The sequence below is a fragment of the Carassius auratus genome, chromosome 11 (genome assembly GCF_003368295.1).
Source record: "Carassius auratus strain Wakin chromosome 11, ASM336829v1, whole genome shotgun sequence".
NCBI classification, from domain to species: domain Eukaryota; kingdom Metazoa; phylum Chordata; class Actinopteri; order Cypriniformes; family Cyprinidae; genus Carassius; species Carassius auratus.
The window spans coordinates 2073673-2101386 of record NC_039253.1 but is presented as its reverse complement, the minus strand read 5'-3'; the positions used below and the strand labels follow the sequence as shown (position 1 = coordinate 2101386).

General features: G+C 34.5%; 1 protein-coding gene across 3 annotated transcripts in view; it reads left to right on the top strand.

Annotated features, from left to right (window-relative positions):
* Positions 1-27714, top strand: part of LOC113110712 (CSC1-like protein 2) — a 47042-nt gene that overhangs the window by 6859 nt on the left and 12469 nt on the right. For 2 of the 3 annotated variants that reach the window (XM_026274864.1, XM_026274865.1), the window contains exons 2-13: positions 7445-7657; positions 8872-8951; positions 12239-12277; positions 14674-14764; positions 17293-17330; positions 18547-18689; positions 20887-20938; positions 21068-21176; positions 22119-22189; positions 24811-24891; positions 25047-25170; positions 26503-26636. In XM_026274864.1, the coding sequence (XP_026130649.1) occupies positions 7490-7657; positions 8872-8951; positions 12239-12277; positions 14674-14764; positions 17293-17330; positions 18547-18689; positions 20887-20938; positions 21068-21176; positions 22119-22189; positions 24811-24891; positions 25047-25170; positions 26503-26636 (1130 nt within the window). In that variant the 5' untranslated portion in view covers positions 7445-7489. The remainder of the gene's footprint in view (positions 1-7444; positions 7658-8871; positions 8952-12238; positions 12278-14673; positions 14765-17292; positions 17331-18546; positions 18690-20886; positions 20939-21067; positions 21177-22118; positions 22190-24810; positions 24892-25046; positions 25171-26502; positions 26637-27714) is intronic. The other variant, XM_026274866.1, reaches the window with a different exon arrangement.

The following is a 27714-nucleotide window of genomic DNA, read 5'->3' as shown; positions in this document are numbered from 1 at the left end:
TAATAATAATAATTAGTAGTAGTGGGTAACATTTGTAACAAAATGTTTAGTCCAACAAACAGCAAACATATATTTTTGATTTATTTTATTTTTTATTACAATCTCTCACAAGTGATCAAATCTCTTTTTTGTATTCATTTATTGCTGTTTTGTCTCCTTCTACGACTGTGAAATACAGTTTTCTGGCATTTGTCTTAAAACCCAAAACATGGCAACATTATTCACCGAGAGCAAAATCACGACTAAGGTCTCTTTATGACAATGTTTACATATTAATGCTTTTTCTTCTACTCAGAAGTGGCTCTCTGGTGACTTCTGCTGATTTTAGCTTGTAGATTGTGATTGTCACTCTACAATCACCAAGTTAAACCATAGTCTGCTGCTACGTGAATGTCTCCAGTCATTTAGTTGGCTTATTTTGGTATTTTATCAGACTTTGCTTCTGAATGTATCCAGTCGTCCAGAGTTTTATCAAATCACGGCACAATGATGTCCAATCCGTTGTGATGATTCGGTCTCATTGGCTTCCGTTGAATTGAAAGCACATAATCTGAGTTTGATGAAACCACCGGCACTAATGGCTGTATGATCTAGGCTTATGATTCTTTTGAGAAACACGGTCCATGTTTCTCTTTCTCCTCTTCTTCTCATTCTGTTCATGGCTTTTAGTTCCTTCTCTGGAAATCCCTTCCTCTCTTTTTGGTTGAGGACCGTCTCAGCTCACACTAAATGCTCTTTTGTCCAGATGTCCTCGGAGGGAGTTTTCCTCTGATTAGCAAATGCTGGTGAAGAGCTTGTGAACAGGAAACACGTGGATGTTAATCAAGTTATTCTTCCACGCTCCTCCGTATGAGTTTAACACGGTTAATGTAATTGTGCTTTATTCTGGGCTTTTTTAAAACTCACACCGAAACAGTGATTTTCTGAAAGCTGTGGTACAACATTAACACCACAGATGCTGCCAACAACAACTTCATCTTTACATTAACTCTTTTCTTCTCTTCTACTCCTCCTCACCGATCTCTTCTTTCTTTATTTCTCCTTGTTCTTTCTCATTTGTTCTCTGTTCATCTTGTTTTTCTTAGTTTTTCCACCTGTTTTCAGTGTTGTTGTTCTCTTTTCCTCATCTTATCTTTCTCCTTGTAGCTCCTCATTCTTTGTTTTTCTCCCTTTTTGCATTGTTGCTCTTCTCGTCATTCTCCTCCTCCTCCTCCTTGTTCTTCTCATTTTTCTTCCTGTTGTTCTTTTCCTTCTTCTTTTCATGGTTTTCTCCTTCTAATTGTTCTTCTATGTCATTGTCTTCATCTTCTCTCTCTTTGTTTTGTTGTAATTGTGTTTTTCATGGCTAGTTAGAGAAGATTGAATTTGAGATCATATGATGCACTACAAACTCTTTGTTAGTGTCCAGGTCAAGTCATAGAGGATGTTGAGATCAATATTAATAATACAGGGCATGAAACACAATTAAAATAACACAATCTTCAAATGTGCTGAACTGGAAACACAACTCCATCATTAACCGGTTACTCTGCTTGATGACTTTTCCCCTCTCTCTCTTTTATGTGTCAACCAAATATGCAGAAAATGCAATGCTTTATTGATTTGAAGTCAGTTCTAATTACTTGATGTATTATGCATGTGCATTGTGATTTTGTCCTTTTTTCAGTAGTAAATAAACCGAATTGAGATCTGGATGCTATGAGATGGTTCGAGATCTCTCTCATTTTTCCAATTCCAAACTCCTCTCACTTTCCCCGTTCCTCTTTTTGGCTCAAAATTAGGAGAAAAGAGAAATATCCTTTTGCTTTTTATAACTGTATGTAGGTTAGTGTGTTCAACATAAATAAATGAACATAAAAAGAGTATGAATAAAAAAGCACAGCCAAGCTTGTGCTGTATTCTTCAGGGAACGCCTCACACCGAAGATGCCTTTATCATCATTTACTCTCACTCTTGTCTTTCCTCTGAACGTAAATGAGCATTTTGAAGCATTGCTTGAAACGCTTCGGTCCCAGTTCATTGTAAGTGTGTGAAAAGCCTTCAGATTACTTCCTTTTGTGCTCCGAGGGAGAAGGAAAGTCAGTGTTTTAAAGCTCTGAACCAAACGGATCAGCTCAGGGATGAATCATAACAGTACAACATCTGATTTCCAGCAGAGAGATGAGAGGAAAGAACAAGGTGATGATGATGATGATGGAGTCATGAGTAAATCTAGCCTCTGCCTACAAAACACAAAACAGCCCTTCTCCTGTTTCCATGGTAACAGTGACATCTCCCATTGGCTGATCTTGGTTTTACAGTTTTTAACAAACCATTAAAAAATGTAACACTGGAACCAGTTTTTTTTTTCTTCTTCTTCTTTTTTTTTCTTTTTTTTTCTTCTTTTTTTTTTTTTAGAAAAAAAATATTTTATTTTTATTACTTTTTTTTGGTTTATTTTATCAGAACTGACTGATTTTTAAGAACCAAATATTTATATAACTTTTTTTATATTTTATTATTTTGTAAAAAATATATATATTTATTATTTTTTATTATTTATGTATTTTGTATTTAATTTAATTGTAATTTATTTGCAAACATTTCTATTTATTTTTTTACACATTTAGCTTTGTTAGCTTTTATAATACAAAAGCTATAAATAGACAACACCTCTTTATATTAAGACAGAAGATAGATATGAACACTCAACATGACCAGTGTGGTCAGCCTAGAACTGAATGATCTGAATCAAATAGAACTGAATGATCTGAATCACTGAGAACGACTCACTGAATCATTTGGAGATGTGATTGAATTACCAGCTGACTCACTCACTGATCCTCATCATTTTCAGTCCTATCTGACTCGACCTGAGAATGGTTAATGAGTTGTACCTGCACAACCAGTCAGTAATTAACTCTCTTGAGTCTTATGTAATCATCTTTAGTTAAAGATATTCATTTAAGAGCCTCTGAGCGTCTGTCTTGAGGACTTTATTTGTAATCAACCCCTAAATAACCATTTTAATCTTTAATGCAGTTTTTATTTTTAGAATCCCTTGGAGTTGTATTGCATATGGAATATGAATTGTGATATTCAGAAATGCTTTTGAATGAATGGAAATGATTGCACTGCCATCTGGATTGAGAACAGCGTTAGTTTCACTCACACTTGCTCGGTTTGTTTTCCATTGATGAATGGAGAATATTAATGACCATGTTGTTAATGATGATGTTACTGGAGCAGCCTGACGTGCTTCTTTGACTTTCTGTCTTCATGTTCTCTTGCATCTTTAGTTTAAGCAATGTCTGACCTCAACAGGTTGTCTGTTTCTTCACTACAGCCATTATTAGGTGTCTGTGCTATGCTTTGCTTCATATTTAGTTCAGTCTCTGTGTCTGTGCTTATTTTGATTGCATTTTTTAAAGCTGCATGTTTGCTACTAAGGGGACATTCACACAGGCTTTCCGTCTCTCAGATTAATTTTTATTTTTATTTATTTTTTATCACAAAGCCAAAATTTCAGTAGTTGATACTACCACCATAGACTACATTTTTCCACAAGCATCATACATTTAAAAACAGCATTAAAAATAAAATAAAAATGTATGTAAAAATATTCTCTTTTTTGCATTTCCTTCTGCTTTGGCTGTGTACTGAGTCTATACTATAATATATACTCTAGGCCTAATTTAAATATGTCCTATTAAACTCATTTATTTCAAAAGTTAATATCATGTAGTCTTTAAGTAAACATGGTGGTTTTCTTTTATTCTTGTCAATATTGTTGTTCAGTATTAAGTGGCAGGTTCGTTAGGCGCATTCCTATTGCAACTGTTTGCATGTAATATCTTACTAAGATGCATATTTTGATCAAGAACATTTGACTATGCACAAGTGCTCTACAATTAAATGCAAATTTACATACGAGCATTTAAAAGCAGTGAATTTTTACTCTGACAGTCAGTGGATTTAGTTTATTTCTAGTATTTGTTACTACAGAAATTGTAGAGATGTATTTTAATTTTATTTTACATTTTACTTACTATTATTTTTCATATGTATTTGTTTCATTTATGTTTTCATTAGTGTCCTTTATTATTTTTAATCTTTATTTAATTTTGTATTTAATTTATGTAATTTATTTAAAAAGCTAATACATTTGATGCATTTAGATTTATCTGCAAAATGGATAAATGTAAAATTTTGTTTAAATAACAGTACACACACACACATAGTAGAAGTAATAAAGTATACTATAATATAGAAAATTAGTTTTTCATCATCATATGTGCATGATACAGCCATAAGAGTCCTGCAGTAGAGTGTGTCTGTGATGCTGTCTATGTAGGCAGCACACTAAGTGTTTGGAACGACTCCTGAGGCTGAAGGACTGAAGGAGAGTTGAGGCCAGTGTAGCAGAACAATCTACCGCAGTGCTGCTGCAGCCCGACCTCACCTTCTTATCCCCCCCCTCTCTCTCTCTCTCTCTCTCTCTCTCTCTCTCTCTCTCTCTCTCTCTCTCTCTCTCTCTCTCTCTCTCTCTCTCTCTCTCTCTCTCTCTCTCTCTCTCTGTGCTAAGCCTGCGTCTCACTGAGTCTCAGCTGGCGGATCGAGCCCATCAGCCGCTCGTGTGCTGTGTTTGGACAGTGCCAGGGGTTGGATCATGTCTCTTCAGCGCTGATCCAGTCATCCTCGGTCGTTACTGGCACAGAAACTGTGATGTAGCACAATCTGTTTCTCATACAGAAGGGCCAGAGTTTCAGGATTAGTGCTCATGCATTATCTGTGTTTCTCCTCCAGACTGAAGGAACACAGTTTAAATAACACTTTCCATTGAATGTGCAACCCTTTGGATCCATATACTAGATATAATCCCACCCTTACCACTTTGCAGCAGGAGTAGATCACCCAAATAAAATAAAAATAGTCATGATTTTTTTATTATATACTTTTATTTTTTATGTAGTACCAAAATTATCCTGTTCACTCTTTATATAAACAGCATAGTTTTTTTTGTCTCGAAAATGGTTAATCAATTTATCAAGTATTAAAGTAAATGAGCAGACCATACTTATGCAAACCTACAATCAGTCTTTTATTTTGAATTTAGTCTAATGCCTTGTAGAATTACGTTTATTAGGTTGAATTATTTTTTTTATTTTAGTTTCACATTATAAATAATGATATATTTTTTTAAGGATGTGGATTTTTCTCCCTCTTCCATTTGTATATTTTATAGTATTATATTGTTGTATTTATTTTATTCATATACATTTTCATATTTTTATAGTATGTTGTATTTTCATTTATTTCAATAATTGTTAATTTGATTATTCTACTTTTTGTATTTTACAGTATTATTAATATTATTACGACTCACCCAAAGGCATTAGAAACAATAATAATAATGATAATGATTATGACAATAATAATGTTTATTGTTGTTGTTGTTGTTGTTGTTGTTAGATATGATGTCCCATCTTGACCCAAACTGAAGTCATCATTTACTGCAAATCTTAACTGCTGTAAATCTTCATAGATGCTGGCCAGTCGTAATAGTTATGCATATTCTGTCCAGTCATGTTTGAACTAGTGATTACAGCAACTGGTTGAACTGTGGCGGTCTCGTCTGATACTGCGACTAGTTACTATACAAGTAAAACATTCGTCCATCTCGGCAACATTGCATTGAAACTACCTGCATGTGTTCAAACCTACGACCTCTGACCTTCAGTCAGAAAACTCCCACACAGAGATCTGTGGCACAAACACTCAACTCCCCCGAGCTTGCCTGAAATCAGTTTTTAGATGTAGCTGAAAGGAACCGTCCTGTTTTTAGTGCCGTGGATCTGTGTGGGCTGTTCAGATTTCCCATGATTCCTGCCAAGGTGTTGGCGGCGCTGGTGGAGCGTGTGAGAGCAGGTGAGCTCTGGGACGAGTGGGCTGATTCAGACGGAGGAGAGGAGTTGGACGCTCATCAAAAGAGTGTCTAGTGTTCCATTGCGTCAGAACAATCCGTATTATATAATCACGCTCAGTATGAGGGCGAGGAGACTGTCAGATGATGCTGACTGCTTTCATATCTGCTTTCTGTCTAAGTGTTGATGAGAGAGGCATTATTGTCCATTTGAATACTCTAAATGTTGAGGGAGATGTTGGAGAAAAGCCAGAGACTGTGCATTTGTACAGTATTACTGCAGTAATAATAATACTAATTAAAATAAATATTTTATAATAAGTATTAATATTATTATTAGCGGTCAAATGTTATGACTTTTTTTCTGATGGCTGATACCTTAAAGAAGTGAGTGATTGATGTAAATATATGATAAATATGACAAGATACATATGATATATGTAATTAAAGTAATGTGTAACATTTGCTGCAATGAAATTTAGATGTATTTTACATTTACTGACATTTATCAGCTGATACTTATAATAAAAAAATGTCATATATCGGCAAGTGTACCCGTCTTGGCTATATATTTACTAAATTAGAAATCAAAATGAATCAATATGAAAAAATTAAGCTCAACTTGCTAGTATTTTTCACAAAGAAATTATTTAAACCATTAATAGTTTGCTTCGCTTGAAATCGAGGATTTAAAGATTATGTCCACATCTACTCTCAGGTGCACTGTCAAAATAAAAGTCTCTTCCTGTCACTTTCAAAATTTTGTCTCCGACACATATCGGCGATAACGGTAATTTATTGGAAAATATCGGCCCATATATTAGCCTTGGCAGTATATTGGTTACCCAGTAAATACCATTATTATTTAATAATAAATATGGACATTTTCTTCTTTTTTTTCACGTTAAATAGTTAAAACATGAATAATTAATGATTTTAAGGTTATGCTTGCATGTCAACATGGAATTGCCGTTCTTAGCATGGTCAAAATGAAAAACATTATTGATGCTTATCGGCCAATACCGATAATTTATTTAAAAAAATTTAATATCGGCTGATGTATGGCAATATATCGGCAAACAATAAGTATTATTATTATTTGAGTATAAATATTATTTTTTCTTTTAAAAATTGCTGTCAAAATAAAAGCTGATTTTGACGCTTATTGGCCGATACCAATAATTAAAAAATGTCACAAATTGGCTAATACGCCTATATGGTAATATATTGGTCAACCAATAATTACTATTGTTATTTGTAAGTTTAAATATATGATTTTATTTTCTTTAATGTATAATTTTCTTTAAAAAAAGAAAAGAAAAATAAAGCTGTTATTTTACACTTATTGGCCGATACTCATAATTAAAAAATGTCAAATATCGGTCAATATATGGTAATATATCAGTCAACCAATTATTACTATTATTAAGTTTAAATATAGCGTTTTTCTTAAAAAAAAAAAAAAATTAACTTTGATCTAGAATGTTAGATTTTTGTGTAGTTTGAGTATAAATACTCTTATCTGTTTCAACTTCTCTTCAGGTTCTTCATCAGGATGTTGCAGTGATTGCGGCAAAACATCTGGTCATGATGATGTGGAATTTTGGGAACCCGACCTGTATTAGTCAGGCCAACTGTTACAGCAATGCTTCCAAAGACTACTGTTACTCGGCCCGGATCCGCAGTACCGTGCTGCAGGGACTGCCCTTCGGAGGGGTTCCCACTGTCCTCGCGCTAGACTTTATGTGCTTCCTGGTAAGTGTCCTGTATGGAAAAATGTGCACCTTGATGTCTTTTTGCTCTCCCTGTAGAAGAAAGCAAGAATAGTTTGATATTTGCAGTAAAATACCACAAAACAGCAAAATAATTATTAAAATGTACGTCTATGTTAAACATCTAGTGGTGAGAATTGGCATTTCATGATGATCTGGTGAAGAGATGACAAGCTCAGACTTTTCTTGTCTACTGCAGTCAACTTAATCCATCTATTAATCATGCCATTTTTTTTTATCATTTAGACAGATCTAAATTTACACTGCAGTTCTATGCTATACTAACGAAACATAATTTTAGAACGTTGACCTTAGCACCAATGGATTGACCTGGTTATCTGGTCAGAGTTATATTTACACAATCTCTTCATATGAAATAATTAAGCGACCTTGGACTCTGAATGTAGACGGGCAGACAGATCTGAAGCGAGTGGCTGTCAGAGCTACATAACAGCACTGGTTTAACCTGCTAACTCTGTCAGCTTCCTTAACTCAGCACCTTGGCTGCCCTCTTGACCTACATTTCTCACTGATGTCTTCAGTTGCGAGATGCACATAAGTGTCAACAGCAAACAAGTTCTTCATCTCTGCTCAGGTCTATATAAACCTGATTAAAAGTCCCAAATCTCACCAGCTGAACAATTAAGCCTTGATTTATCCTCAAATGTATTAATTGCATTGTTCTTTTCTTTAATCTGGCAACTTTTGTTATCGTCATGGTCTAAATAGATGCACACAGCTGGGTAGAACAGAATTATTGTTGTCAAGTGCTGAACTTCCTTGATCAAAACCGCAGATTAATCAGTATTTTCTAGTTATAGTGCCCCCTATGGACGGAATTGGATTAAAATTGGTGTGTTCCCTTATATTGTCCTGATGTTCGTCATTAAGTTTGATCATTGTGTTCAGAAGATACATTCATTAGTAAAAGTAGGCTATGGCCAAACATTTAATTGGCTTGTGTTTGCATGCTGAATGAATTAATTATTCAAAATTCCTTTAAATTATCTTCTTTCAACAGTGTTTTTTCACCTAAGAAGTATGACTTTTTCACATTATTGGATAGACAATTTCATGTCACAGGATTGATTTATTTTACAATATGATTGTAAACATTTGTCCTTGAGCACATTGCTTTTAACTCAATTTGTGTATTAGCTTGAATTGTCTCTGATTATCTGTATCACCATCTCTCAGGTTCTTCTTTTTGTCTTCTCCATCTTGCGGAAAGTGGCATGGGATTACGGCCGTCTGGCCCTGGTGACCGATGCTGACAGGTAAGGACATGTTGCTTTCAAACCTGCCTGATTTATGGGTGACATTTGGATGTCAAACTGAATGAATTTTAATTGGTTTGCAAGCTTCAATTCTTGTTTATATTCTTTGTAGAAGGTGTGTATGGTGTTTTACTTGAAAAATGCCAAGAAAAGAAAACTCTGGGGGGAAAAAAGAGCGCATTATATCCTTGCGGTTTTTGAGTCCCATGTACACAGTCTGAAAAATGACAGGGTTTGGCAGATGTGGAGAAAATCCCCAGAATCCCTGCTCCACACTGTGAACTGAAATGACTAGCATCAGTGGACATCATCTCATCCAATCAATAAAGTACTCTCATAGAGTAACTCCTGTGGTGGCCAGAAGTGGTCAATAATGGCCACAAACCTGATGTTTGAGGAAAATCACTGAGATTAACCATCACTTTCTGCTAACCACAGGTCTTAAGAACACATCTGACTAAACAGAAAGACCAGCACCTCTGGTTACTGATGAAATAGTATTTCTGTGTCTCATGAGATTAAATTTAGGCCTGTTTTTCTTTTCTTTTGAGAAATATATGTATTATGTTGTAAGGAGGTTACTACAAAAAGTAACGTCCTTGGTTTTCAGACCCATGCCCACTGCTCTATTTATACCAATTAAAGACAAACACAGCTCAACAAATTTTGCAATGGCAAATAAATGGTAAAAGTTGAGAAAATTACCAGAGTTTGGTAGAACATAACATTTTTCAGAGAACTGAACTTGATCAATTGTGCACTTTGGACGGAATTGGATGAAAATTGGTGTGTGTTCTCAAAAGGTCCTGAGGTTCATATGAACCAAGTTTCATTAAGTTTGAACATTGCTTTCAGAATTAATGTCTTTTAGTAGAAACAGGCCATGGCCAAACATTTAATTGAATCATGTGTGCCGAATGAATTAATAAATCACAATCCTCTAAATTATGTTCTTTCAGGAATGTCTCTTGATGACGCTAGTATTTTAGATATTAGAAATTTTATAATTCAGGTTCTGACTCGCATAGATAGTCTTCGTCCATCTGTACACCCCTCGTGTGCTTTCGCCCAGTCTAACAGCTTGAATATGCAGGTGCAACTAAACGCACCCAAAAAACCTTAATTGATCCACTGAGATTTCGTTGGCAGGGAAGGAAGTGAATTCAAAAAACACTCACACAAGCCTTCTGCATCATTTCATTATCACTGAGCGTATTTGCTGTTTCTGCTGTTGTCGGTGCACATCATCACTGAGTTTCTATTTTCATTCTGCTCTTCCTCCTCTTCCTTTTCTTTGTTTTAGTGTTTTTTTTTCCCCCTACCCTCACTGGTGCGGAATGGAGCCAGAAATGTTCCCTCATATCATTTCTATTGAATCAATCATGTATTATTTGCAGCTTATTAAGGTTGCTGGAAATAGACCGAGCCACTGGCATTGTCTTTTTTTTACTTGGTTACATAAGTGCACCGTAGGCTTCATAATTTTAAAGACTGAGCTTGTAAGAGCTGCAGTTTAATCTGGTGATCTATGACCAAAGGAAATGTAAAAATGCCTTTGACTTTTGTATATTGATGTGGTTTGTGGATTACAGTGTTTCTGGACCACTGAGTGCTGCTGACTGCACAGTGTCTGTCCGTAATTACAGCGACACTCCAGAGGAGAGACCCTTCAAATCGCTGATTCTGTGCTTCCCATGTGGACTTGTAAACACGAGACTGCAGTTTATGCTCTTGTGACTGTACAGTTCATAAACAGATTTACATGCCAATGCTGAAGTGAAAGCACAGCTGTAATGTGTAGTAACTGAGCTGCTTTAAGCAGCTGTTGGTATAAATGAGTATTCTAGACTCATTGAAACATCACAGAAATGGATGTGCATTGCAGTTTCTGACTGTGCACACTAGGATTGATTTGTCATAATATTTTGGGATTTGACTGTACTGCACCTAATGTTATTTTTAATTTTATTTAGTTTTTCTTTACTATATAATTTTTTATAAATTTTACGTTTTTTATAGCTTTTTTAAATTTTGTATCTTTATATATTTAAATTTTTATCCCTTTGCAATAAAGTATTGTAATTTCACATGTTGCTATCTTAAAACTATATTAGGAGATACTGATATGTTCTCAGTAGAGCCCAACCAATATATCGTTCTCCGTATTATCGGCTAATATGAGCCTGTCGCCGATATATCTGTATCTGCGAATATGCTGCCGATATAATTATTTTTTCTTTCTACAGAACATATAATGCAGATAAAATTATCGAAATGGTGTAATTACTTAGTTTGTCCAGTAGAGCTCATTTGTCCATTGTTTGCTACTGGTGACCTGGACGAAGCACTTTAAAGCTTATGTCTATGGAAAACCATTGAAACTTTGAACAGCCATAAATCTATAATGGCACGGCAAATCCACACCAAATTCGGGGAATCTCTTCAACTTAACACTTGACAGTCAACACTTTAACTTCAGTAAGGAGGTCTCTTGTTCAGGCAGCATTCAAGCTTTGTCTTATTCAACTGTAAGTGCCCTGTAAAGTGAACTTCATGTGGGTTTGATTCCCAGGGAACACGTTAGGTAAAAACTGTTAGCCCGAATGCACTGTAAGTCGCTTTGGATAAAAGCGTCTGCTAAATGCATAAATATAAATATAAAATATCACACTCTAGTAAGTTTCGTCTGTGTGTGAAGACCGTAGTGCAAATTTGTGAATGAACGTTCCGAGTGAAATAAAATTCAACAGAGTAATGTTGAATTTAACTAAATTAAAGTTGAATAAACTTCAACTTTACTGTTCAGTGCACTAATATCAACTCATTTTGGATAGTAAAGTTTATTATTAAATTGTTAAATGCCCTGCCTCCATTACTCTGTCCCATCATTATAAGTGTTTGCTCATCACATATGCGTGATCATTACAAAATATGTGTTTATGTATATACTGTATTCTATATATAGTACCAGTGAAATGTTTGGACACACAAATGGGAAAGTTCCTAAAGTTTTGATTGGTACTGTACTATAATATACACAAAGAATATCGGCCGATATATCTATATCAGCCTTTTCTTACTCCCTAATATCACTCTCGTATCCTCCCCAAAAAACCCATATCGGCTTTAGTTCTCAGATATATCATGTATCTCAACTTCTCACTTAAAACCGCTCTATTTCCACAGATGAAGCTCTGACAGCTGCAGTCTTCTGAGATTTATTGATCTGAATGGATTCAAGCTTATTTTTCCTTCCTCTTATTTTTTTTTTTTCTTTCCTTCCCAAGACAGAAGAGAAGATTCAGCGGTCTGGAGGAGCGGGAGTAGTATGTTCAGTTATTGTTCCTCTGCTTTATTCTGCTCAGTGAAGAACTAACCTTTCACTTCTTCTGATAAACGTGTGTGTAAAATTGTTGGGGTTCCTCACCTTTGACCTTTTTCTAACACAGTTGCTTTAAAGGTCTGTGTGTGATTGCTCTCCTGAGTGTTTTCTCTCACTGCTCACCTCTTACTAATATTCCTCTGCTGTGTTGGTGTGTGTGATGTTTGACTCGTGTGTAAATGTGGCTTTCCGAAGGGCCTCTAACACACGAGTGTCAATAACCGCCTGCCCTTCATGTCTCTTTTTGTGACGTTTGTCATTTGACTACAGTAGGAGGAAGGAACGGAGTAACTATGAGCCTGTACGCAGGTAAAAGAGCTTTAGCGTGTCTTTCTGATCCGTTGTGACCCCAAAAATGGATCCAAAGAGACCCCTGAGTATTGTGAGTCATCCTGTCCTTGTAAATGTGTATCTCCTCATTTAGAGTGATGGATATGATCTCCGAGTTATTTTACAGCAGCTGTAGATGACGGTGTCCTTGTTCTCCCAGAGTTGCCCTAGTGGTCTGAATCAGCAAATTAGACTGTTTCAAATGGATTTAAAGGAATATCCCACCAAAAAAATGTTGTTAGAATTGTATTCACCCTCATTATGTCACAAAAGGTGACTAGTCAGCAAATGAGTTTTCAGGCTGTAATGTGTTTTATTTTAGTTTTTCTACGTGTGCATATAAGAATTTATGTAAGAAAAAGGAAATGTAACAAATATTATACAGTAATTTAAATATTTTATAAAAATGTTATATATTTAATTTATTATTATTAATTGTTGTTAAATTCGATTTTTTTCTTTAATTTTAATTTTTGTTTGTATTTATTTTATTTGCACATTGCATCTGTAATTATGCACGAAATGGACTAAAAAAATAAATAAAATAAGCCAACTATAAAGCCTCATTGAAGTAGTCCAGACAGAATATTAAAGTAGTCCAGTGACTCCTGTGCTATCCCTGTTCGTAGTACACACAGTATAAATCACAAGCTGTATAGAATTTAATTCTCTTTAGCTCTAAACCAGCAGAGTCTGTTCATGGCATCAGCAGAGTTTTTTGCCGCACAATCACTGCTGTCTTATTGATTTGATTTGATTGACAGGTGATGTGTTGACGAATTAAAACAAGTGTAGAAACAGAGCTTGGACTCGGTTCAGTGTGTTACTCAGTGCTGAGGTCAGGAAACGCTCGACTCAGGGATTTATTTTTACTAATTTTTAAAATGTTCATTCTGACCCAGTTGCCTTTTGAACCGATGTTCTTATCACTGCATTTGAGCTGCAGCAGTGCTTCAGAGAGGATGATTCCTGCGTCCCTCATGGATACTGTACTTCTTATTCTGTTAGTCTAATGAGTCTGTCAGTCATCCAGACCTACAGAAGAGAAACCACGGTAATAATGCGTTCGACAGGATCATTTTTCAAACTGTGTCAGTGCTGTTCTGGAGTCAGTTTCACAAAGAAAAAGAGGATCTGGCCCTTTAAACCTGCAGGTTTTCACCTAGGAACTAGTAACGTCAGAGATAATGTCCTCAAGTACAGTTTTTAAAACAGCTCTGTATGAAAGTTGTGAGCTAGTGAGCAATTATTTAAAATGTGTAAATAAATGACTTTAGGTGCTAAAGTGTGTTCATAAATGAGTTATCGGTTTAATGTTTATCCATATAAAATAAATTATATTAGAAAAAAAATTATATAATAGTTTAATCTGAATCTTTAATTGCTGTTTAAAGCAATTGCTGTGTATTTTTACTTTTTTATTTTAAAGTGCATAAGTTGCTTAAATGTATTTGTAAAGAGTAATCAATTTAATAAGCTTGTTTTATTTTTGTCTTATAATAATTGGACAATAAAAAAGGAAATCTGTATATATCAGCCTAATTTTATCAGACTTTTTTTTTTTTTTTTTTTTTAAAGCAGATAAATGACTTTGGATTTAAATGATTAATATGTTTGTAGCCTCTAAACTCTCAAAACGGAGTTTAAGTAGCATCCTGACAGGGTGTATAGATCTGTGTTTGTGCTGCAGTGTGTTTTGGGAGATTACGCTTCATCTCAACTGTGGATGAATATATTTTAGCATCCGGAGGGAAACGTGAATTGCAGATGTATCCTCTGTTCCTCAAGCCTGTAAATATTTAATATCCCATCTACCCTGAGATGAGACTGACCTATATTTGCCTGAGTGGACCTGAATATTTAGGCTTTCTGACTGTCTGGCTCCCCTCGGCCTTCAGAATAACCAAAGACATCCACTTGAACTCTGCAGAAGACCTGAGCAAGTGTTTCTCATTTTATTCTTTCTCTTTTTCCTTCTGCGTTCTGTCTCTTGTTTGTGTTTGTGTACAGTGTGGCTTCAGCTCTTCATTCTGAAACGCCAGACCGATATGAACGTCTCACCTCCGTCTCCAGCTCAGTGGATTTCGAACAGCGAGATAATGTGAGACACCTGTCATTCACTCCTTTGGCCCCGCCCCCTCCTCTCATCTGCATACACACACCCATCCATGTATAAATTTATTCAGCAAGGATGCACTAAATTGATCAAAAGTGACAGTAAAGACATTTATAATGCTACAAAAGATTTCCATTTAAAAAAATATTGTTCTTTTTGGACTGTCTATTCTTTAAAGAACCTGAAAAAATTAAATGCATCATGGTTTCCAATCAGAAATGTTTCTTGAGCAGCAAATCAGCATATCAGAATGATTTCTGAATAAACGTGACACTGAAGACTGGAGGGAAAAAAAATTCAGCTTTGATCTCAGGAATAAATTATATTTGACTATATATTCAAATAGAAAACCGCTATTTTAAATTGTAATAATATTTCACAGTATTCCTGATTTTACTGTATTTTTGACCAAATAAATGCAGCATTGGTGAGTGTTTTTTTTTTTTTTTTTTTTTTTTTAGTAAATGTATCTGAAAGTAAAGCCAAGTTAAAGGGATGTTAAAGTAATTCATTTCATGAAACAGTTTATTTTCAGTACAAGTTGGCAGTTTTACTTTGACTTTGGATCAAACTCAGTGTCTTTATTACACGTTTCCCAAAGCGATTCTCCCAGCCCTTCTCACTCCACATGGACTCTATTGATTTTTCCATGCAACACTGACCTCACATCAATGTTATATATGCTCTGAAAGAAACAAAGGCCTTCATAGAGGGCGAGAACTTCCTCCCTCCATCATTTTTGTTTTAAATCACAGTCATGATGAACCAGCGTTTCTGTGCTCATTTCGGACGGCGTCCTTGAAATTCCCCAGAAGCCTTCAGGAGAGAAACTGACTCAACAAAACCTCCAAATAACTCCCTCAAACTGAAACCTCAGGATCCCTTGAAGTGATTTACAGTAGTGGTTGACCAAAATAGATTTTTTAATGGTCAGCATAGAGCTGATATATAACAATACTTAATTTATAGAATGTAAAAAACAAAAACAAAAAAATAATAATTAAATTAATATTTTTTTACATTATTCATATATTTGCAAAACAATTTGAAACTAAAATTATTTGTCAAAATTATTTGAATGATAAAAAAAAAAAAAAAATTAAATACGAAGAGACAAAAATTACATTTGATCGAGGCGTGCAGGCTAAAAGTAAATGTTGCATCATTTGAAATCCAACTATAATCCTATATTAAACTGAATTCAATTCAAAGTAAGTTAAACAAAAATGTTTTTGCTTTTATAATATTTTTGCTTTACTTATTGCTTTTAATTGTTAATTAAAATAATATATTGACACATCGGCCATACAGCAATTTTGATATTGACAGAAAAACTGACCAACAGCTGAAAATATTAGCCTTGGCAACATGACACATTGGCCAAGAAAAAAAAATGTCCTTCGTTGTATTTACACATCTGCCAAACACAAAAACGTGTTGGCTTTTAAAAAAAAAATACCGATAGCAATACATCTGCCATACAGCGATGTTTATCTTGGCGCATTGGCTTATAGTTTAGAAAATGGGAAACAATGGCTGACATATCAGTCTTGTATAGTAACGGTTCACAAAATGAATGATTCGGTTTGATAAAACACAGTGGTGTCACGGTTCAGTTTGCTTTTTAATAAGGGGGTTGGGGTAATTGGTTACATCGCAATGTTTGGAATATTTATTTTTCGTTCGGTTTGTAATGCGTACCGAACCGAAAGCCTCGTAGCAATCGTTTAAATACAAATGCGTATAACATTACACCCTTACTTGTTAATATTAACACATCAGCCAAATAGAAAAAATTGATTGTCCAATGCCGAAAGTTGAAAAATGCAATATTGTATATCGGCCTTGGTGATATCAACATATCTGCCAAACGCACAAACTGATTGTCTAGTAGTTTAAAATCTTTCAAATATCAGCCGATATATCATACATGGCTATATCGGCACATCGGCCAAACAAAAAAACTGACTGTCCAGTGCCGATAATTGGAAAATGGCAAATATTAGATAATTTATCGGCCTTGGAAATATCAACACATTGGGCACGGAGAAAAACTTATTGTTCGATACCAATAATTGAAAAATGGCAAATATCGGTCGATATATCGGCCTTGGCAATATATCGGTAAATCACTAATTTAGAGGGGAATGTGTAATTTATCCTCCAAAAGCATGTGTAGGAGGAGATTTCATCAGGAAAATTTAACAGGTGACATCACCCACCAAAATCGGCCTTTGAGATGTCATCTTAAGCATGTTTTCCAGCCTCTTAAAAGATCAGTGCAGGACTTCGGCATCTTCTGGCTGTCTTCACCTGTATTCACCTCTAATCCTGCTGGAGAAATCAGCAGGCATCCTCACATACTCTCACAAAGAGCCTTTTATAGGCCTGGCCGGATATGTTGAAGCCATAAAACCCCAAAGAAGTATTAATGCATGCAGTAATTATTTTGTTTGTATGTGTGTGTGTCTGCGCTCATCACGCATTTATTGTTTGATGTGCTTTCATTTCAGGGCTTCTGTTCCTGGTTGACGGCCATATTCAGAATAAAGTAAGTGGCTCTTTTCCTTTATTGTGAGGTGGTTATTATCAATAGCACAGCACAACAGAACACAGAGTGCTAGATCTGTACTGCATTGTTCTGTACAAGAGTTTCCCAAACAGTTTTTGTCAGCTGGACAACATTTTTTTCATGTTAGCTCATCAATCAATATCTAGAGCATGTTTGAAACTATAAGCCTATTAAGTCTAAATATTTAAGTATTTGGTTTTGTGATGTACAGCATAGCATATACACTAATCTGAATGGCTATATAAATTATTTAAACTTTCCGAAACAGAAACCTGTTTTGTTTACAGGGTTTCCAGGGTAACAGCCACATTATGTTTAGCGCCATCTGCTGTCTGAGAGTGAAAATGCGCGTTATCCAAAGTGTCTCGCTTCTCATCCTTGCTAGTTTTCGTCAGATTGCACACACGTCTTTCATACAGCGGTGTTGTGCGTTGTGACCAGTTGATGGGAAAAGTATTCTTAGAATGCATTCAAAATTCTGAATAATTAGTTAGAAATAATTATTCTCTGTATTTTGAAGTGCCCACGATAACAGTATTGTGCATATTCTTCATTGTCATCATTTATTGCATTACAGAATAACGGCACACGTCAAGTACAGATATAATGCAGACATGCATAGAAATAACACCGTAGAGATGGAATATAACACTAATTTAAGAAAACAAAGAATGCAACCATTCAAAGAGAGCGTGAGCTGGGTGTAAGGGGTCAAAGGTTATTATCTCAGCCCTTTTCCCTGGAGATGTAAAGATCTCGGAGGCTGAGCAGAGGGTCACCGATTATCCTCTCAGCTGTCCTGACTATCCGTTGTAATCTATTGATTTCTGATTTGGTAACTGAACCAAACCAGACTGTTATGGATCAACACAGGACAGACTCAATGATGGCGATGTAGAACTGTTTCAACAGCTCCTGTGGCAGGTTGAATTTCCTCAGCTAGCGAAGGAAGTACAACCTCTGCTGGACCTTTTAACAATGACAGTAAACTATACTATTTACCCCATACTAGTACTATATATTACATAATCTGCATGTTGCCATCCATACTATGTACTTACAATTCCGTAATTAAAACTATTATTCCATTATTTATTGTCTGTAGTCCATACTCTGTAATCAAGCATTCTCTTTCTATATGTTCTCTTTATCATGAAGTATGAAGGGTGACTAACGCGAGTCTCATTCCCCAAAGGGACGAGGAGATCCGGGAGAAGTGTGGTGAAGATGCCGTTCATTACCTGTCGTTCCAGCGGCACATCATCGGTCTGCTGGTTGTGGTGGGTGTGCTGTCAGTGGGCATCGTTCTGCCGGTCAACTTCTCAGGCAACCTGCTGGGTGAGTCCTGCATCAGAGAGGTCAGAGGTCAGCGGTGCGATTGTAGGTCCATTAGAGGTGATAAAGTGATAAAAAGTGTTATTCACTTAAAAGTATTTACTTTACTAGTATTTAATATGATATATCAGTGACCAATGTATTCATAGCTGATTATTAATTTTGGCTCGTTTTAATCAGTATTGTATCTCATATAGGAAAATATGCCATTTCTGTTCTTTTTGTAAGGATTAATTAACCCTGTAAAGTAGGGATGCATGGATGTATGTTTTTTTTTGGCCGATATTGATACCGATACCGATTTTTAACAAGCAACTTTTGGCTGATATCGATACCGATTTTAACAAGCAACTTTTGGCCGATATTGATACCGATTTTACCAAGCAACTTATGGTCGGTACCGATGCCGATATTGTTCTATTGCATAAAGCAGGGCTTAAAACCAAGAGAGAAAAACGATTGGTTCACCCCTAGGAGACTGGATTTCAACGTTTCTGTTCCTGCGTCCCTCTGTAAAATCAGCCTAGAAAACATACATAATAATGTTATTAAAAAAATTGCTATGCCAATAATAATAAAGTACAGAGTTTCATTTACTCAAAATAATTTTTATTTTTAGCATTTTAAAATGATTTTATTAATTATAAGTGTCATTAAAAAATATTTGATTCATGATTTTATTATTTAAGTGTATTTTTTAAATCTTTTTCATTTCAAATATATTTCCATTATGTATAATGATTTCATATTTTGCATTCATTTAAACGTTTATTATTTCAATTAGCTTTTAATTTTTAATTTAACATTTATTTATTTAAGATTTTGTTTGAAGGATCAATAAATGGTTCTATTTTATCTATTTCCATATGTCAGCCTTTACAGGATTAATAAGTGGAACCGCATGCTAAAAATCACCTGTATATGTGGGCTGTTTACATGTTCACACATTTAATCATAAATTATTGTATCAGCAACAAAAAGCTGGTGATTATTGCTGATGTTTTTCAGCCGAAGATAAAGTTAAAAGATATACGACTCCAATTATCGTCCGGTTGTTTTCTGAGCACAGAACTCTCCATCATTAGATACTCTCTCATGGTGCACTGTAGATTATCATCATAGACGGTTAATCCACGGCGCTCCTCTGCAGTAATCAGATTGAATTGCTATCTACTCGCTGGGTAATTAGATGCCTGTTGCAGGGAAAAAAGGACATAGAGAGCAGCCCAAAGACACAAACTAATTGGAAGAGGTCAAACATATGAAAACACTTTGCATGAGTTCTCAGAGACGGGAGCAATGTGGACAGAGTCACAGAGGACAGAGAGTTTGGTCAGAAACATGCATGATGCAAATGTTTGAGCAGTATGTAAGGAGACGTATTATAGTTTGTTGTTTTATGAGCCATTTAGACATGCAACATAACAATAGAAATCGTCCACTTCTCAAATGGAACACATTGCATCAAAAGATGAAATGTTTTATCTATAGTTCTTGTATATTTGAGACCTTAGAAGGTACGGGCCAGGTTCACTATCATTGATGTACTATTATTCTAATATTTTTAATTAGTTTATATTTTTATATTTTCTGTTTTCATTTGAATTTTCAAGTATAGCTTTTATTTATTTTGTTATGGGTTTAGTATTATTAGTTAATTTAGTTAATTGTTTTAGTATTTTGTTTAGTTTTTTAGTTTAATTTTCTCGCTGTCATCAAGTCTCCTCGTTTGCTTAATAATGTAATTAAAAAAATATTACTTAAAATATCATGTACTCTATTCTTGGTTTTGTTTCATGTGTCTAATTTTTTAATTTGATTCTATTGATTTACATTTCTTTATCATTTCAGATTTTATCCTTTTTTATTTTTATTAATTTCTTTATTGGATTTTCTATTTTAATTTATTTCATTTTATATTTTAAGTTGTCATTATTTCTTTAGTTGTTTATGCAATTATATCTTTAATTATTAATTCATTATTTTTCATTTTTATATATATATATATATATATATAAATGAAAAATCATGAATTAATAATTAAAGATATAATTATTTATAATTATATATATAATATTTAACAATTTATTAAAAAAAGATTTCTCTAGCATTCTGTGACTATGCTCAGCTCACAAAATGATAGTGTCTTTCGTTAGCATTCAAAAGCACAATTTAAGTTGGTTTTATATTTTTCCCTCAGAAAATAATGCATACAGCTTTGGACGCACAACAATCGCCAACTTGAATTCTGGGTGAGACAGTTTATTCATTGCACAAATACTTCAACCCTCTTTCCCCTCATGCACTTTAATTGAAGATGTCATGATGCATTTTGAGTATTCTGGGTAACGTGGACGTGTCTCTTTCTCTCTATTATTCAGAAATAACCTTTTATGGCTGCACACATCCTTTGCCTTCATGTACCTGCTCCTCACCGTCTACAGCATGAGACGCCACACGTCCAAGATGCACTACAAAGAAGATGATCTGGTATGTGATCCGCGTCAGTTTAAAGGAACAGTTCCTGTTTAACCCTCATAATGAATCAGGGTCCGCTTTGACCTGGAAGAGATGCATAAAAAAAAAAAAAAAAATAGTAAGGGAGCAAAACTTTGCAAATGCTTTGAAACCTTCAAAATACAATATATAACTTCATTTTTATTTATTTAAAACCAATTAAAACAAGTAATGTTGCATGTTTGGGTCTTTTAGGACCCGGGTACCATTAGGTGTCAGAAATACTTTTTGTAAAATTATCTATGAAGTTATATTAGTCAGAAACCCTTTGGTAAAATGTATATACTCCCCCATATCTCACATATTTTTGGGACTGAATTGTGTTTTAAAAAAAAAAGTGTGAAAGTCTGTGCAAGTAAAAATTTAATTTATTTAGTTTGAAACTTTTTTTTATTTACATTTTTATGGGTTAAGTTCCATTTGCAGTTTCAAAGTATTTCACAAAATTTTCATTAATAAAATCATTCCAAACTTTGAAATGTCTTCAGTTTGGTTTTAGATGACACTTATTATGGGTGTTTTATGAAATAATGACTCTTTAGGTCCAAGAGGACTCTTAATGTTGAATTAGTATGCAGATTTTAAATGGGTTAAATGCAAAAAGTGCAGCATGAACATTTTGCTAAACATCTCCGTCTGGGTTATACTGGTTTGCAATGTGATTAAATGATTATTGGTGGAGCGTTTCTTTATTTTATATACAGTAATAACACAAAAAAGCCATCTGGGGGAGTCTCGTGACGTATGCAGCTCATCGCTCATGCTGTAACGCTTATGAAATATTCATGAAGTCTGTCTATAGCACTGACCTACATTTCTGAGCCGAACGTTTAACCTCGATCCGTGCCTCAACGTCCTCCAGCGCCTTTGCATGTGTAAATAACCCAAATATCATGTTTTCCCCTCTCTCCTCAGGTCAAACGCACTTTATTTATCAACGGCATCTCCAAATATGCAGAAGAAAGCCATATAAAACAGCACTTTGAGTAAGTATTACTCCTCTTTATGCTTCAAACACAATATTTTCCTTTGCATTTGCATCCTACGCTGTAAGTCATGTGAAATATAAAAATCACGTGTGGTTTGGATGTTAGCGGGCGTCAGGGATGTCTACGTTCTCTGCTTCTCCAAGCATGTGCCGTGATGGTCTAAATGAGTGTTTTAAATTCGAGGCATGTGGCCGATCAGCCGAGTCTGCGCTTGCCAAAAGTGAGTGTGATGAGGCGCTGGGGAGGAGCTATGAATAGACTCGAGTGTCTAAAGTCATTTTCCTCAGACTGAAAAATGCTGAAATCAGAGGAAAACATCACCGGCTGCTGTTCACTGTGATGTGTATAGACTAGAGAGACTTTAGCTAAAGAGACAATACCGTCCACATGTTCGGCGTCTCTAGTGTTTTTAAAAAGAAGTGCACCAAGGATGCATTTATTTGATCAAAAAAATACAGTAAAAATATTTATTTACAAAATATTTTGAAGAATTGAAAACAGCTGTTATCTATTTAAATATCTGTTGAAATGTAATTTATTTCTGTGATGCACAGCTGTATTTTCAGCATCATTACTCCAGTTTTCAGTTTCACTTGATCTTTGCTGATCAAGAAATATTTCTGATTATTATCAATGTTGAAAACAGTTGTGCTGCTTTAGATTTTTGTGGAAACTGATTTTTTTTATGTGAAATCTTTTGTAACATTATAATGCATCCATGATCAATAAAAGTATAGAATTCTAATTAAAAACATATTGAATGTTCCTTGGAATATTTGATTTCGATTGGAATCTGATTCGAATTAATTTGTCAATTAATACATTTTAAATGTATATTATAATGTTACTTTTAAGATGTATTTTAAAGAGGAATTTGCTAGTTACTTTCATTTATTCAGTAACAATAATAACTAATAATAAAGAAATATGTACCTCAGTGTTGACTCGCTACTCACAAAATATATATGGAATGGGAGGCGACCACGTATTAAACGGACCACACTACAGCATAACAGACTAGAAGGAGGCTGGGCATTCCCCAACTTTAAATACTATCATTGGTCATTTATCTTGCGTCCAATGAAGCAGTGGTTGGATCCAAATTCTATATCACCATGGAAGACAATAGAACAAGACATAATTGCTCCCATTAGGCTTAGGGATTTTCTATTTTCTGGTCTCTCCATTAACCATTGTACATTGAGGTATGGCCCAGTATTGACATACATGCTTCAGATCATTAGACAAGTTGAGAGATTAGTGGGTTTTACATCAAAATGGCATAAAACATCTCCTGTATGGCGTAATAACAAGTTATTGTCTGGAAATAAGCCGTTCATTCATGATGTATGGGCAGAGAAGGGTATATGGGTCATTGGAGACTTAAATGGTGAAGATTCTTTACTAAGCTTTAATGACTTGGTTTCACTTTATGGTATCCCTAGACATTCCTTATTCTTTTACTTCAGACTTAGGTCAGCTTTCAAAGCACACAAGGTTGTATGGGGCTCAGAGATGAAGGAGCACCCAGTAGTCGGCTGGATAAAGGTGGCCCCAAAAGGTGTCGTCTCTTTTCTGTATGCCAGGTTACTATCATATTTATCTCCTAAGCCTAGTACATTAGCATGGGACCGTGCAATGGCACTCAGACGTAGAGAAATAGACTGGAACACAAGCTGGGATAATATATGTAGCTCCTCTCATAATCCTAATCATCAGTTTATTCATATGAAGATATCTCATAGGGCATATCTTACTCCTAGAATCAGACACTTGATAGGTCATGCTCCACACCCATTTTGTACCTTGTGCTCACAAAATACTTTGGGGACTTTTATGCATATAATGTGGGACTGCCCCAAGATCTATGATTTTTGGAATAAGGTGTTACAAGCATTGTCTGATCTGATTGATATTCAGCTCCCCATGGACCCTGTTGTACATCTTCTCAATGATGACTCTAAACTTGAAGTTGATAGTTTTGTTGTATCCCATGTGGTAGGGGTGGGAGGGGGGTGGGATGGGAGGGTGATGAATGTATTGCTATATATATATCTGTACTGTCACAACATCTCTTTTATATTGTTACCCGACAAGACAAGACAATAAAAAATTGAGTACAAAAAAAAAGAAATATGTACCTCAGTGGATATTTAAATATAATTTTTTTTTATTCTTTATATTAATGTTCTTAGCGATATTTCATTTTTTTATATATATTTTATTTTAATATTTTCTATTATACATCAGTACACGATTTAAACATTAGAAGAAAAAAAATGGTGATGCATTTTTATTTTTCAGGATTCTTTGATGGGAATTATTTATTTATTTATTTTTAAGAAAAGCATAAGAGCTCTTTTGTGACATTATACATTTCTTAAGTGACACTTTTTATTAATTTAATGCATCCTTGTCAAATACGAGTATTAGTTTATTTTCAAACAGCAAATCTTACTGACTGCACACCTTTGAACAGTGTTTATCCATAATAAACTCCAGTCATCGCAAATGACTTCAGAAGATGTAGTTCTTGCATTTCCATGATTAACACTCACACACTACCACTGTTAGCTGTTTGTCTGTGAGATGTTGATTTCTTGATTTGTGTCTCTCAGACAGGGGTACGAGAACTGTGTCGTACTGGAAGCACGTGTTTGTTACAATGTGGCCAAACTGATGTCCCTCAACGCCGAGAGGTACAGTTCTAGATTTTAATGAACCGCTCCGGATAGGAAGCTCTTTCTCTTTTAGGTTCAGAAATGAGTCTATCCACTGATCTGACCTCTTATCGATCTGTTAAACGAGCTTCTGTGTGTGTGTGTGTGTGTGTGTGTGTGTGTGTGTCCTGCAGGAAGAAGACTGAACGCAGTAAGAAGTTTTTCACGGATCTGATGGCTAAGGAGCACATCCCTGCCATGATCAACCCCAAACCCTGCGGTCACCTGTGCTGCTGCGCCATTACAGGCTGTGAAGAGGTGTGAACCCATTACCCACAATGCCTCTGTGCTGTCAATGCACAGTGCAAAGCGTTATTGCAGGAAGAAAACTCATCACTTACCAATACAAGTTAACTTTCTTCCTTTGGGCTTCTGAGTATGATTGTCACCTACAGTATCAGTACTACTTATTATATTAATATTGAGATAAATAAACAACTGTGTGAAGGGAGTTGATATAATTGTTTCATTTTTATTGTAATAAATTATTTTAAATATTATAGGATAAATACATTATTTAGTTTTTAAATATCGATTACAGTGAACAGTTAATGCATGCAATATAAATAAATAAAAATGATTTAATAAATTAACTTTATTTGACTTAAATAATTGACGTAAAATTGTTTATATTATACCTCAGTAGATAATTAAGTAGTTAGCATTTATTGTATATTAAATATTAAGAAGGACTTATTAAATTGACTTATTTAAAATTATTTATTAATGTTTAAATATGTGCTAAAGGTATAATATAGTCAGCATTGATTTGTTGCTTTCATGTAAACAATTAAAAACAAATAATGACACTTTAAACTGACTTAATTGAAGTTGTTTGTTATACCTCAGTAGTATTTAAATGTTAATTAATTAGACATTTATTGGTTGCTTTCATGTAAACAGTTATAAAAAATAAAATATAAATAAATCACTTATTAGAATGACTCATTTAAAAATGAGTTAATGTTTAAATATCTACTGATGCATATATATATATATATATATAAATTATTTTTTGGTTCCTTTTAATTAAACAAGTGTCTTAAAATATATTATTAAATCTAAACATTTAATAAACATTCACCATCTAATGGCTGCTATTTAAAATTGTTCATTTAATTCATATCTACTGAAGTATAATATCATCAATATTTATTGGTGGCCTTCATGTAAAAAAAATGTTTTCATGATTGGATAATGAATAAATAAACGTATTTTGCTAATTTAAAAAAATGATTTAAAAGTTGCATTTAAAATATTATATTGTTTCATTAAACAACTTTTTAATTGGTTGTATGACAATCAAATAATTGGAATCAGAATGCAATCAAAAGCAAGCATTCCAAATAGCCATTTAATAAGTCAGAACATATCTGATCATTTCTAAATATTTTTAAATGAAATGACTTGAATCAGTAATAGCCTCACTAGTTTTCTGGGTTTGATGAACTCTTATAGCGTCTCTTTGAAATAAAAGCATCATTCAGAGGAACTGAAATGAAGTGATGGATGGTTTCTGGAGGCGGTGTCTGCTGATGTTGGGAGATGTTCTGTGATGCAGTGGAGCTGTAAGTCTGTGTGCTGTTGCAGGAGGAGGCTGTGAGTTATTACACCAAACTGGAGGCCAAACTGAAAGAGGAGTACAGGAAGGAGAAGGAGAAAGTCAACACCAAACCTCTGGGCATGGCCTTCGTCACCTTCCAGAACGAGGCCATGACTGCAATGTGAGTATGACACCAACCGCTCTAGCTACAAAGACTGTGTAAAATGTTGTTATATATATATTACTTTGTACTAAAAAGAAGTCATTTGGAAAATTAAATATTGCACAAAGTTCTTAAATATAACTAAAATAATAATTAGATTTAGAATCCAATCAGAATTGAAGTATTCCAAAGAGCTGTTTATTTATTGACACACATTATTATTTCAGTCAATATGGATGAAATGGCCGTAAAATATTGTGCACAAATATTGTGGGGGAAAAAATCATATTTTAATTATAATTAATATTAGTATTAATATTTTTTAAGTGTTTATTTAAAAAAAATAATAAACTTATAATTTCAGAGGTTTACAATGAAGGTTAAAAAAGTTCAATGAAATTAAGAATAAAGCTTGAAAATAATATTTTACATGCACATAAGTGTGTTTGTGTGAAGTTATTAAAATAATAAATAATTCATGGCCCCTTTAAATGTAATATTCAAATTATTAGATTTAAAATCCAATCAAAATCAATTATTTGAAAAAGCCTGATGGGACCCGACGAGTTCGGGCTTAATTTATATAATCTTACACGGGCTCGGGCCGGGTTCGGGCTTGCGCTCCGGTTTGCGAGGTAAACGATTGGTCATGTGATGTTTCGATTAGCGCGAGAAAGAAGCGAAAATCAATGCTGAGCAGGTGTAACGGAGGCTTGCCTCTGGTGATTAGGTTTTGGTTGCACCAGCAACTAAAGCAAAGTCTGATGTGTGGAAAAGTTTTGACCGTGTTTATAATGAGAATAATGAGTGAATAATTACGCACCATCAGCGCGCTGAAAACATCTACAGTGGATTCAATCATTTTCCTCCACAAAAACATGTAGCCCTAGCCTTATCTCTGTGAGTAAAGGTTATTCAAATGATAACTAAATATTCATTGAGTCTTAAATGCATAATGTGGACAGAGTATTTACGCTAATGTTGGCATTATTCTTTTATTAAATGTCAGCTGCTAGTGGCGAAGCAAATCCGGCAGAGCCTTTATCTTAATTTCGTTATTGCCAAATACCCATCTTAATTTAAAATTTATCTTAAT